Below are 13,891 nucleotides of genomic sequence, written 5' to 3'. Positions count from 1 at the left end.
TTTGGAAATTTTTGGCACCATATTTATACCAAGAATCGGTTAAAACATGGGAACCTAATTTTTTTTATCATCTTGCAAGCCGACAAAGAGAAAAATAAAGAGAATTACATTGAAAAACAAGATTTCATCACTTGAATTCGAAATTAAAGGCATAAACTAAAGGATTTCAGATTCTTTTCATACTTTATGATTCGGGTGACGTCGTTCTTTTATTTTTAATGTATTTCCTACATTAATATGTCAGGCTAAATATATTTGTATTGAATAGATGACAAAACTGATTGATTCTTAATTTTTAATTCAAGACCTTATGTTTTTATCTTAATTATTGTGTTGTGATTCCTTTAATATGCATATCCATATTGTTTTAATGTTTACGCATCATTAAGACAATAAGTTGTTTATTCGTAGTGTTGAAAAATTCACCGGAGGTAGAACACTATTATTGAAACATATGGACAATGAATGTTAGGAATAATATTTGTGGCATGTGCGATTATGTGTAATAATCATATACATCAATGCGTGTTTGCTATATCAATTTGGACTAAGAATATGATCGTCTCGGGGTAATCATAAATTTATCATATCTTGAGAAAGAATAATAAATAAAAGTGGAATTATCAATCGACACAATTACATGAATTGAGATAAATATCATAAGTTGAGAATTAAAACTAAAAGTTGATCAGTAGCGTTGGAAATCCAATACATTTACTCATCTAAATTTTAAAACAAATTCTCATTAATTTTGCAATTTTAGTTATAGAACTTAATTAGCTATTTAAACTAAAATCAACTTTTGGTTATTAACACAAACTTAATTATATCGAATATACTAGAATTAGCCCTTATTCGCTGTGGGACGATAACTCTTTCGTCACAATTATTATTTGTACAACAAGTCCGTACGCTTGCGGGATTTTGACAAACGCCCATCTTTAAGATAGTGCAATAAAGACATTTAACTTCGACTTGCTTACAAATCTAACACCACCAGCACTTGCACATAGTGATGTCAAACAAGCCGAACAACTCGTCGGCTCGTTAAAACTCAGCTCGTGCGCGTTGACGAGCCCGAGCCTGAGGGCTCAATCCCACGAGCAAGCCAAAGTTCACGAGCCCACGAGCCTTGTCAAAAATGTGCAAATTTACAAAAAAAAAAAAATAAATAATAAAATAACATAAATAAATAAAAAGAAAAAATTTTAAAAATCACGAGCTCGTGAGCGACTCGTGGACTCAGCTCAGCTCGCCACAAGCCCAAGCCGAGCTCATGGGTTAAAGGGCCGAGCCGTCCTACCTACACAAGTCTAAATTTACGTAATCAGAGACCCCTCACCACCCCCACCAATAGGGTGCGCCCCTGAATGGCCCTGGCCTAGCCATAAAGCAACTCTCCTCTACTAATGTCAGGGAGTGGCCGTGGCCATAAAGCAGCTCTCATCTGCTCAATGTCAGTGGAGAGAGTAGCCAAATTTGTAAAAAAAAAATCGAAGTTCTTAATAGCACGAATGAAAAATAAGTGACTTGAATCCAATTCCGCTAAAAGTTAGTAACCCGCGAAGCTTTTAACCCTTCAATAAATGCATGATCAAAAATGTCTAAAGACGAATAATGAAGCAAAATTTTCCTTGTTGTAAGCTGAAATCAAAATCAAGAATATCAATGAAATCCATCAAATACAACTTTCTTGGTCCTAGTTTCCTGCATCAATCTTCATTCTCTGCAAAGAACTACAGCTCCAAAGTATTTCCCTAGAATCCTACATACTGGATCAGTATTCGATCATGATGAAAAAAGCGTGTAATAACTCGACTTTAATAATGAAGAAAAAACCTGTACTAAGCAACCATTCAAAGTAACTCGACTCTGCTTCCATTATAACCAAATATACAATGTCCGTACCTGTCTCATTCCACCAATTGCTCTCTTCTAGTGCAGACATGAAAAGCAATAAGAGTAATCAATCCAAGAAAGTTTAAAACCCGAATCACTTGCGTCGACTAACCTAAACTGGATTTACTCCCAGATAATGATCTGCGTATTGGATGACCAATAGATGGCTGGGAATTTGCCGGGGGACTAAACACGGCATTAGCTCCTGAAGAGGGAGAGGAAGGGTGTAAAGATGAAAGGGGCAGCCGTGGCCCGAGTCCATACATCCCATGCTGTTGAATGAGTGATATATGTGGATGGATGGGTTGATTACTGCCATAACCGGAAACGAAAGGCTGTTGAGATCCCGAAACTTGTTGCCCATTGTTTCCAGCGGCATTATTTACAACGGCATTAGCGACGGTTTGTGGGCCAATGGATCGAGATGTTCCAGCGGGTCCAAATTGTGCCGACATCATGAGGGCCCGCTCGGCAGCAAACCTCTGTCTTGTCCTCTCCATTTGTTCACATTCTCTCATTAGTAAGGTCTCCACTTCCGCAAACTGCTTCAGCTTCAGCTCCAATCTCTTCATCTGAAAGAAAATAGGTGGTTTGTCGGAAATTATCATGAAATGTTAATGCTATTAGAAATATGGTTTTTCCTGTCCAATTTAGAGTGGTCTTTAACCGTACAGAATATAAAGGCATTATGACCTCTAATGGGATTGGTAGTTTCACACAGATTTTATACCCTAAAGTTAAAAACACTGGTGGGTTACTGATTTTTTAGCAAAATTTCATTTTGGTGACAAATTCGTTTCAATCCAGTTTGCCATTGAACTAAACCTTGGTCCAATTGGGTCAACGATCTTAAAACATCAGTATAATTTGGTCATTCCATTCATGCCAATAGTTTGTCATAGGAAGCAGCCTAGTCGGAAAGTAACTAGATTGCTGCATCATATTTTTCATCAGCCAAACAAACGGACAAGGACAGTGAAAAACATGTAGAGAAGTTTATGTTCAATGACCAACTTGAATCAAAATGAATTTTAGTGATAACATGAAATTTCACTAAAAATTTAGAGATCAAAAATGTATTTAAACCTGTACCCTTCGATACATGAAACTTTATGCAGTAACATCCTACAAATATGAGGCATTAAATTACGATCAATGAATTGAGCAAAATATGAGGTATTAAATTATGACCACCCAGAACAACACCACAGATCATAATTCATTAGCATGTAACAGATAACCACACAGCATCAGAAACCTACCCGCAATTAGATCAATTCGCTTTTATCGTCATCGTACGACTAAACAGTGAACACTGTAAACACTATTCTTCACATTAACAACTTGTTTAAAGCAGGTCCAGGACAGGGTAAAGTTGCAATATTTTATGAGCACAAGTGAAATGAACAATCCTCTGATTCTACATTTGTCACAGAGTTTTGAGGTTCCAACCTTGTTGTGAAATGGAAGTTATGAAAGCTTCGCATTAGCCTCACACATTAAATCGAGGACATAACCTTTGTACGTATGCCTGATATAGGCATGTTTTAGAGATGACAGGAAATATAATATCAAGTAGACAAGTCACAGTAGAAATCGCTCTAAGAGGAGAACTTACTATGTAGGAAAGTTGTTTCTTGATTGCAGCAGGCAACATAGTTTACGAGATAGATATGAGGAACCATCTTAAATGATAAGAAGTGTAGTTTACAAAGCTGTGTCCTTAAAAACTGACTTATTGCTAAGAAGTATCCGCTCCAGTAAGAGAAAGAATCAGTACTGAAGCGGACAAAAATAAATACTAAGTGTAACTATGTAAGCAATAATAACTTCAAGGATAGCAATGTCAAATTATTGACTGAACATGGGAGGTGGTTGAAGATAGATTAGGGACTCATGAATTCAGAGAGAATTAACCTAGAGATATGAATTATTTTCCTAGAAACAAGAAAAAAGAACTCACTCTTATCTAAATTGTACTCAACAGAAAAAAATAAAACGAACAATTTTAGCAACTTTCAGATTTCCAAACTGTAATTGATGAGAAAACCTATTAGGCTTCAGGTGTCAGGTCGCGGTTGGCACGCAAGTATTATTCCTGTTTAGTTTGTACAGTATTACCTAAACTACAATCAAAATAGAACTGAATGAATTCCTTCTAGGATACTAATTGAGGATTATCAAAAACATATTGTTACTAAGTTGTAGCACGTGAGGATAAAACAAACGATTTTGATTAATAAAGCAAAATTGATAATTTACCAAGTCATTGCACATGTAAATTGAAAAGAAGCAATTTCCATTTTTTTTTCTCAGATTCATAATTACCAATTCAATGAATAATAGTCTATTTGAAAATCAAAACCTATTAGGTTAATTTGAGCGGGGCCCCGGGGGGGTTTGGAATATGATAGTAATGGAAATAGAAAGCAAGGAAGGTGGCACTCCGTGGTTAGAGTTACTTAAAACCCAGGACAGAAATATATGTTTAGCTTCAATCCAGATTCCACTCCAGATATTTAAATAATAAAAGAAGAGAATAAGCCCCCGTTTGAGCCCCATTATTTCTCATTACATTAAATTAAAATTTTCTCTCTCCTACTTTTAACCACACAATCTTCAATAAAATAATATTACACTTAAATCAAAAAAATTTCAACCACTCATTTTTCAAAAAAAAAATACTATTCATCTCATTATAATGCCAAATAATGGGGCTCAAACACACCCTAAATTTAAATCAACCAAATGATCAAATTTGGTGGTGTTAAACATCAAGGTATAGCTAATGTGGACGAGAGATAGGGGTGGTTACTAGATGTACATATGTGCCAGTTTTACCATGTTAAGGAAATGGGAGCAGGAAGGGAAAATGGGGTTCATTGGATATCTTACAGCATATAACTAATATTTGTCTTCGAGGAAAGGCTGAAGTTGTCAAATGTGAAGGGCAAAGATGTAGATTAGTGGTAGATACAGTGATACAGGTACCAGCAGTAACAAAAGTATAACACAGAAGACGATGCAAAGAAACGACAACACTAACAAACTGTTATCCTTTCGCTCAAGTTTTAAAATTTTGGCTTCATGTCCAAAAAGCAACAATTCCACCTCCGGCATGTACACAAGATTACTCAAATCCGTGTATTAGTTATTACAGATAGAGGTGATTCTTAGTTGGCAGAAATCAACAGTTCAAGTTACAAACTTCTCCCATACATGAGAATGTATAACAACAACAATAGTCTTCATCACAATAGACTTAGGAAGAAAAGATGATAGTCTGAAAATTCTTAACTAGCAGAGCATCAACAAGGGTACCTGATGATTTACAATATTGGCAGATAACCTCTGAATTTCACGTTCTTCATGATCAGCAAAAAGCTTTGCCTTCGTAGCCGCTGCTGCAAGACCAGCTTCGGCAGCAGCTCTCACACTTTCAGCAGATAACTGAACAGCTTCTGCATCGTGTTGGCTCCAAGGACCTTCTGAGAGAATCAGTTAAAAAGTTTGGAAGAAGAAATGAGAAGGCCAACATAATTTGCGACTTACTTTTTTTAGTAAAATTCATTGTTTCTCCACGAGGACTCTCTTCCTTACCACCATCCTTACATAATGCTCCCAGAGATGCATGAGCACAGGCAGCAGCCACTCTTGGCCCCAGTGCAGAGGCAAGAAAGGCAACCTTAAAAAGAACAGCAGATGAGCTTTATTAAACTATATAGGGAGGTGGACAAGCCATCAAAGAAGTCAGTAGTTGAGAAAACTTCAGTGCGACAATAAAAAGGACTTGAGTGAGAATAGATAAGAGAATGAAAGAGAGTCACTTCAGTTTGAATATCAGTATAATATCAGTACAGAAATGGTATTCTTTCGATAGAAATAGTTTTCGATTATATCGTTAGATATTAAAGAGAAGATATTATGGAACAAACAAAATTTTGTTACATTATTCTAAGTAGATAACACTGGCCAAGTAAAGGAACGTTAACCAAACCTCCCCACACATTGACATCAACCTTGATGGCAAAGAGAACCCAGTGAACATGTGCGAAAAACAGTACAAACAACGTGTGCACACAGTAAGTTAAACTGAGGGAGTACTTGGTCCCAGTGCAAATAGAGAAGAATGTCCGAGTGGAGATAGACAAAAGCACATATATGCAGATAGAAAGAGTAAACGAGGTGATAGGAGAGAGAAAGGGAATACCTACACAGAAAATAACATGAGCACAGGGTTTAGAAGGAAACTTACCAGGTTCATCACTGGATTTTCAGAATTTGCAAAAGGAAATTTGCTTGCAGAATTACTATCTTGCAAACTGCATCCTGCATCACAATAAAATGCAAATGTGGATTACTAGAAGTTCCTGAATGTGCAGAAAGAAAAAAAATTGCATAGAAATACCAGCAGTATTACCATTTGAATTCAGCTGTGATCTCCCATGATCATCTTGATTCCATGAACTTGATGAACCAGATATACTTGGAACATCAATAGTCTCAAGTGGAGCGCCATCCAGCGGAAGGCGCACAAAATGAAGGATGCACTGTGCTCTTGACTTTGTACCTACGTGCACGGAAATTTTATCCCAGTTTTCATTGTACAGTTGCATCCCCTCAAGCAGGAGCAATGTCTCCTGATCACTCCAATCATCTCCATCCACATCTCCATAATCCTTTATGGAACTGACCCTCACAAAATCCAGGCTAGAGTGACCAGCAATAAATCTTCCCTCGTGGAAGCAATCCAAACACAGCATCGCATCAACCTGTCAAAGATACTTGTTAGCAACAAAAGTAATACAAAAGACGTGAATCAATCAGTCATTTATCTTCTCAAATTATGCAATTTCATGTCTTACTCGCAGTCACATCACTGACCATCGGATGAAAAAAAATTAAAATAATTACATTTTTGCTGATTCCTTTGCAGCAATGTCGAATCAAGAAATATAATGCTTTGCATTTCTTCATCAAAGATTTAGATCCTCTTATGACCTGATTAATATACCTATTCAATTTAATTGTGTAATGGTTCACAAACCGCTCAGGCAGAGTGAACTGTAGATTTCAAGTGCTAGCTCAGCTCACTCAGGTTACCTAAGGATGGGATTAAATGAAGTCATAAATTTACATGTGCAGTGCATCATTCGTCAACATGAAAATAGTTGTAACGTCTTGAGCATAATTATCTAGCATATGTGTCACTACATCCTAAAAAGGCAACTTTATTCCTTATCATGAGTGCATAATTAAGGGCATAAATAAGCAAATAAACATAGAAAATAGTTACCAACAATCAATCGCGTTTGCACCTAATTCTCCACACATCGTGAGTAAATATCTAAAACTTGACACTACAAGCGTTACTGACTTGAAAACAAGATTATATCACAAAAGCTCGTGCAACTGAAATTCAAAAAAAATAGCAGAGGCCATTTATAAATCTTGTAACCTCTTTTCATTCTGAAGTTCACAAATGCCTTCCTCACAAGAGAACAACAAACAAAGTTGTGTCCCCAATAAATTTGAGGTCAGCTACATAAATCCTTTTGACCACTCTGTTTGGTGCAACGTTAGATCTACTAGGCGATTCAAAGTAACTAGATCTTTAGCAACCACAATACACCATGTTAGTTTATGTTAATGCCTTCCCATACCAACATATTCCATTGAGATTGTGCAACTGAATAGGAGCTTCCATATAACCTCGTTTAGTGCCACCTCCGCTTGTTGGTGTATGTACAAATTTCCTATCTTATCTATTTTAGTATGACTTCCACTATGTTCATATTATCGACATTTTTTTCATTAACAATCCAACAATTAGTGAGGTAGTACACAATCACAATTAATAGTTTCCTACTACAATTGTGATTTACCTTTTCCAGTTGTATCTTTCAATTGTGATTATCTATCCTAATTTTCTTTTGTATTTGTGATAGGTTCTCTTTTATTTGATTAGGATTATAGTTTCAATCTCCTAGTATTAGTAAAAGTAGGGAATAATCTCGCCTATATAAATATTGAGGCATTGTACACTTTTTCAAGACATCAATTATCATTTGATATAAGCAAAGCAAGATTATTCCAAAATCGTTCTTATTTATTACATAATTCTTATTATAAAAATTTCACATATGCTTCCGCGCCAATTAGGGTTCAGTACCATGAAGCATACCATAAAACATTAGAATAACCTTCCTTTAAAAATCCATTTATGAAAAACCAAATACAGAAATTTGAGGCTGCTTGTGGCATGGTAAACGATCAGCTCAAATAACCTTACTAATTATTGAAAATTTAGTCATGCATTTAGAGGTAACGGTTGCATTAATCTACAAGTCATTCATATAAGACTCAAAAATCATTTTATTCTTAAATACTTAAATAGGTATTAATTTGTTTATTTTTAATAACTAATAATGTCTATCATTCCCCAAAAAATTGGAAAATAATAAGCCCCAATTTGAACCCCATTTTTCCCAAAAACTAATTCTCTACTACAAATTCTCCCATAAAATAATTTTACACTTAATCCTATAACTTTTTCCTATTTTTAACCACACATTCTCTAAAGAATGACTATTCCAAAGTACATTTTCTCCAAATAAAAATGGGTCTAAATTAGGTACAAATTGGAGCTCAAACTCAGCTTCGCTCAACAGCTATACAAATTATTTGTAATTCAGCAGCTCTCGAGCAGTCTCATTTACCAATGGCAGTGGAGTTCAATTTCTACCATGTAAAGTTTCGCATGTCTCCGCCTTGACTTGATCATAGCCATAGTGCAATCCCATGCAAATTCGCAGGAGCAAGGAGTATAACAAGCAGTTCTATATGTTACCTATACAGAGTTGTCCTGCACCTTTATATGATGAAAATCTAACCACCTGTACAATTCCCGGTAAAAGCTAATAGGGCACAACCTAACACTTGATGTCATACTTCAAAGGAATGGGATTGGAAAACTTCCTAACACATCACTTTTCAACTCACCTAAAATATCTTGTCATCTCCAACCAACAGACTAATTGAGATGAAGAGAGTAATAAGGAGACGTTTCAAGTAAATATGTGCCCACAGGATGTCCGCTCATCAATGCAACAGCTAGTGTAGGACATTCTCATTCATGTACGGGCATCTAAGCAACAGCATACAGTGCAAAAGAACTATCTACACATTCAAATTTGTGCCAATATGATGTATATAATAATAATATTCCTAAGAGATGAAGATGAGACATTTCCGTTAAAAAAAATAGCTTAAAAGAAAATAAGAGAGACATAGAAAGGTTAAGAAACTTTGTTGTTCAACCTTCAAAATAATGCATTTACCTCTTTCTCTGACTGGTAATACACTGTAGGGATAGACCGGGAACAATAATTGCATCGGTGCTCAGATAATTTCTCTCGGATGGTGCTGTCAAAGTCAGTGTCCTCGTCCTGCTGACGAGCAAGTTTGGTATAAACCTCTGTTGCCTTGAGCCTACATTTAGGCTTGTCAAACAGGATTAAGCTATCTATTGATTTCAAAGCAGCCGAAGGCACACAAAGTTCACCATTTGAATCCTCGCATAAATATGTTCCATCTTTCTGGGGTCCATGATTAAGAGGAGTGGCGCAATAGTTGATGATTCCCCAATGATTAAGAAACCGTACAATTCTAGTTAAATCGTCATGATCAATACCAGCTACTAGTCCCTCACAATCGGAAACCGACAGGTGCTTTTCTGGGTTCTCCATGTACTTTGCAACAATAAAATTTCGACACTCGATGTACTTTTCAGGCGTATGATCTGCTGACTTCCCTGAGAAAAAATGTGGCACCACTTGTCTCTCCAATCTATGAACTGAATTTGGTGAAAACCAGTCTGCTCAAAACAAACGAAACCCAAATACAAACTAAATTAGGTAAACACAAAGAAAATTCAAGATTAATAATGATTTTACACATTGGGTACAATAGGTAACACACAAAAGACATTATAAGGACCTGAAATTTATATATTTATTTCCAACCAAAAATAAGGCCAAAAGCAGCCAGCCCATTAAAACAAATGATTTTCTCTTCTTGATCATTACGAAATCAGCTATAAGAGCATCTTCAATGGTGGTGTACAATTGGATGAAAATTGGTATCTCCAAAAGCACTTTTGCATCCTCATTTACATCCCAGTAGATCTAAATCCAAATTCTGTTTCAAAGAGATGATCTAAATCCACTTTTTGCCTCTTTCGGATGTAAAGAATGACGTAAACATACATCTTTTTTTTTCACATTTTCTACCAGGAAATGCTATTTGCATTTCCTTTACATCTCTCCATTGAAGAGGTTTCCGGCCACTTTGAAACTTTAAATCACGATTTAGATCTATTTTACACAACTATTGGAGATGCTCTAAACGCTTCATATAATTTTTTCGATTTCACATAAATCCTTGTGTGATTTTTGGAGTGTTCAGAAGTGAAATCTGCAGCTACATTTAAATAAAACAAGATAAACTTCCACAGAATAAGAAGGAACATAATCTGCTACTCAGTGTAATAAGAGATACCACAAGTCTCAGTGTGTGCTTTGAGTGATTGACTATTAGAGTGCTATCTGCAACAACATCTAAATATATGTGATTCATTGACTTCCATAGAATAGAAAAATAAATTGCTAATCCGTGTTAAATGAGATAGACAAGAGAGGATAGGCTTTTCATATATTACCCTCATTGTAATATTAAGTGTACCAAATAACTAAATACTTTTTATTGATGATGACAAGTGCTTAGATATGTCACATAGATGTTTATACTAAATACTATTTTTAAGATCCCATATAGAGGAAACATCATTTGAAAATTGCAAAATCTCATTGTACAATGAGTTGAACTATTTTCTAAAGCATAAGCCAACAAAGTAATTATCTTGCAAGTCTCAGTTAGCACATTTTCTTCATGTTATATCATAACTTCTTCAATAAATAAAACAATAAACTAACATATGTATTCAGATAGCATCAATTCACTAATCTAACAACTTGGCATTTTCCAATACAACCGCATGCATACATATAGAATACATCAGGGAAATGAGCAACCTGCATGCACTGGCAAAATGTGGACCCGGCCTGCGCTCCCAAACCTTTTAGTAACACCAGAGCCAGGAACTATTCCAGGTGGCACTATAACATACGATCCTCCTCCGCTGCAACTTGCTGTCTCCTCTGCAGCAGCTCCTAATAAAGCTGGACTATCCTGGGGCACAGCAGAGAGAGCTTGCAGCTGGCCATACGAAATGTTCTCCAAGAAAGCTGCCATTCCCTGCCCCTGGCTTCGGCTTACTCCATTATGTGTTGCCCTCTCAGCTTCCACAATCCCCAAAACCAATGGGTGAGGCCTACTAACCACCCTCTTAATTGCAACTGGAAATTCGCAAATTTTCACGCCATCATCCACCAATTTTTCACTCTCTCTTTCTCTTGATATTTGGGCCATATGATTTGCATTCTGCTGGGGAGGATTGTCGTCAGTTTCTGGGTGGTTTTGAGGTGGGTCCATGTCGTGGTCGTCATCGTATTCATTGTCCTCAAGCACGTCATCATTATCAGGTTCCTTGAGCTTGGATTTTGGGTGCTCCCTTTTCCGTTTCCTCCACCTAGTCCTTGTATCTTAACAACAAAAAGGCATAAAACCACAAAATAGCACCAGAGATATAAAAGTAAAGAGTAAATCAACATTTCCAGCTTAGTTTCACAAATGGACCTCTCTCTCTCTCTATATGTGTGTGTGTGTGTGTGTGTGCGCGCTATTTTCGTTAAACCATCAACTAATAAACATTTTACGTTCACAAATGAGCAATCTAAAGGTAAATATGTTGTAACAAATGCCAAACCTTTTCACCAAATTCAACAAATGTGCCTGCAAATTATACATAAAAAGCACCGATAGCACCCAATTTTGGCTTCATTTCCCAAAAGGGTCTGTGTGCATATAATTCATAAACACAAAATAAAAAGAATCCTAGTTCAAATTCACAAAAATGAGTTATCAGTTAAAACAAACATCACAATTAATCAGGGTTCAGCTTAGCTTTATAAATGCGCATGTAAATTAAACAAAAAAAAGATAAAGATAATTAATTCCAGCTTAATTTTGCAAAAAGGGTATGTGTGCGCGAGTACAGGGGATTGAAATTAGGGGTTTAAGGAAGGTTACCTGAGGAAGAAGCTGGCATGCTGATTAAAATTGGGAGAGACTTTTGCAGGGTTTGGGGTTTAAGGGGAGATTTGTGGGGTCTCAGTGAATTTGGCGACTCCACTCAAGACTCCGGTGTACGTGCTACGGAGAGAAGGGAATATATAGAGAGACTGTGGTGTTTCTCTCTCCTGTTCAGCTTCTATTTGGGGGAAATCTGTGAAATGATTTTTTGGTAATTTTACATTATTACAGCTGGTCTATAATGAATGAGTTAGTGAGAATTCACTTTTGACCCCCTCAAGTTTTGATAATTAGCCATTTCGGCCTTCTCTCTTTGTATTTTCTTTTGTTTTGGCCACCCTAAAAAGTATAGTTATAATTTCATTTCATGTCATTTGACTTCGATTTATTTTCTAGTTTATATTAAGGTTGTCCATTTAAAAGTGACATATAATATCACATTTTAATTAAAATCTCATGTTGTGTATAATAAAATTGTTTCCTTGTGCATGAATGTGACAACGATATACAAATGTCACTTAACTACTATCGGAAGCTGCTACTTTTGAAGAAAATGACGTAATTCGGTTACAAATTTGTGAAATATAATTCGATGACAACATCAATTCAAATGCTACCACCTATCAAAAAATTCGTTTTTATGTTTATAAAAGCATTTTGAGAGTTTTAAAAAATTAAACCCCTGTTTGATAGCAATTTTTCACCCCAAAAAATCAATTTTTTAAATATTATTTCACTATTTCAACCGTCATTTTTTCCTTCTTCACTCATAGGTGGAATTCACTTTTCTCTTTAACAATCAAAAAATCAATTCTATTAATCACTACCGAATATGCCCTAAGAATGAAACATGAAGTGAATTCTCTTCAATTGTTGCTATAAAGAAAAAGTCATTAAAAAAAAAAGTTTAAAGATTTATGAAACTGCAGTTTTTTATTTTGAATTTTCTTTGAAATTTTTTATTACTATAATATAAATTACATATTAGAGAACTATATACTTCGTTACTACCAATATATTACTTTGACAGAAAAAATGAACCATCATGTCATTTATATCGAAGGACTTTGCTGGTTGTACAGGCCTGTGAACACAGGGCCTGTACAAGCCAGACTGAATATCAGGGGCGGTGGGTAATTTTATTTTTTTTAAATAATCCCCCACCCCCTCACACAGCATGTGAGGGGGCCTATACAGGCTCTGTGAACGCAGAGCCTGTACATTAGGCTTTTTTCTATATCCAAACTCATCTATAAGACATACAAAAGTTCATTGAATTAAAATGATCTTCTTAGCCTCCTTATTTCTATGCCTCAACAATTACATGCAAAGTAAGAGAATTTTTTAATTAGGCTTTTTTCTATATCGAAACTCATCTATAAGACACACAAAAGTTCATTGAATTAAAATGATCTTCTTAACCTCCTTATTTCTATGCCTCAATAATTACATGCAAAGTAAGAGAATTTTTTTTTTTTTTTCTAGATGAATCTAAACCCTTCCCAAATATACTGTTAATAATATTTATCTCACACAATATTTATCACTTTTGAAATAAAAAATGACGTCATATCACTTTTATAACAAAAAGTGGCAAACACTTTCACAATCGAATTTTACATAAAATTTACTACTCTCTCTATCCCATCTATGTACGTTAATTTTGTTTTTCACATAGATTAAAAAATCTTATTTAGCCCCCGTTTGAGCTACATTAATGTAAAAATGAAAATGAAAAATATAATCATTATAAGTCTCATACAAGATATATAAAAAGTCA

General features: G+C 35.5%; 1 protein-coding gene across 2 annotated transcripts; it reads right to left on the bottom strand.

The window, feature by feature from the left end:
* Positions 1-1,618: 1,618 nt before the first annotated feature.
* On the bottom strand, positions 1,619-12,324 carry LOC111394358 (SWI/SNF complex subunit SWI3C). 2 transcript variants are annotated; one of them, XM_023020127.1, is made up of 8 exons: positions 12,109-12,324; positions 10,992-11,561; positions 9,240-9,775; positions 6,320-6,671; positions 6,155-6,228; positions 5,452-5,584; positions 5,221-5,387; positions 1,619-2,471 (listed from the first exon to the last, which is right to left on the bottom strand). In XM_023020127.1, exons 1-8 carry the CDS (start codon positions 12,125-12,127, stop codon positions 2,007-2,009), a joined length of 2,316 nt encoding a protein of 771 aa, XP_022875895.1. In that variant the 5' UTR covers positions 12,128-12,324; the 3' UTR covers positions 1,619-2,006. The 2 variants fall into 2 exon arrangements, with proteins under 2 accessions (XP_022875895.1, XP_022875896.1); XM_023020128.1 differs by having other exon boundaries at positions 5,221-5,384.
* Between the last annotated feature and the right edge of the window lie 1,567 nt (positions 12,325-13,891).

The sequence above is a fragment of the Olea europaea genome, chromosome 5, assembly GCF_002742605.1.
Source record: "Olea europaea var. sylvestris chromosome 5, O_europaea_v1, whole genome shotgun sequence".
Classification (NCBI taxonomy): Eukaryota; Viridiplantae; Streptophyta; class Magnoliopsida; order Lamiales; family Oleaceae; genus Olea; species Olea europaea.
Note: the sequence above shows the minus strand (reverse complement) of the source record. Positions and strands in the feature narration are given on the sequence as shown.

Coding starts and splice junctions, on each gene's coding strand:
- LOC111394358 (XM_023020127.1), bottom strand. Junction 6,672..9,239: donor ATTACCAGTCAGAGAAAGAG/GTAAATGCATTA, acceptor TATCTTTGACAG/GTTGATGCGATGCTGTGTTT. Junction 5,388..5,451: donor AATGAATTTTACTAAAAAAA/GTAAGTCGCAAA, acceptor TGATTCTCTCAG/AAGGTCCTTGGAGCCAACAC.